The 306-nt window shown below is 63.4% G+C and overlaps 1 protein-coding gene across 1 annotated transcript; it reads left to right on the forward strand.

Annotated features, from left to right (window-relative positions):
- Nucleotides 1-306, forward strand: LOC141934207 (feather keratin Cos1-2). Its single transcript, XM_074849544.1, has one exon. The coding sequence runs from the start codon at nucleotides 1-3 to the stop codon at nucleotides 304-306; it is 306 nt and encodes a 101-aa protein (XP_074705645.1).

Raw genomic sequence — 306 nt, forward strand, 5'->3', positions numbered from 1 at the left:
ATGTCCTGCTATGACCAGTGCTTGCCATGCCGGCCCTGCGGACCGACCCCGCTGGCCAACAGCTGCAATGAGCCCTGTGTCAGGCAGTGCCAGAGCTCCACCGTTGCCATCCAGCCCTCCCCCGTGGTGGTGACCCTGCCCGGACCCATCCTCAGCTCCTTCCCACAGAACACCGTTGTGGGCTCCTCCACCTCCGCTGCCGTTGGCAGCATCCTCAGCTGTGACGGAGTGCCCATCAACTCTGGGGGCTTTGACCTCTCCTGCATTACCAGCCGCTACTGTGGCAGAAGGTGCCCACCCTGTTAA

Source organism: Strix aluco, chromosome 24, assembly GCF_031877795.1.
Source record: "Strix aluco isolate bStrAlu1 chromosome 24, bStrAlu1.hap1, whole genome shotgun sequence".
NCBI lineage: Eukaryota > Metazoa > Chordata > Aves > Strigiformes > Strigidae > Strix > Strix aluco.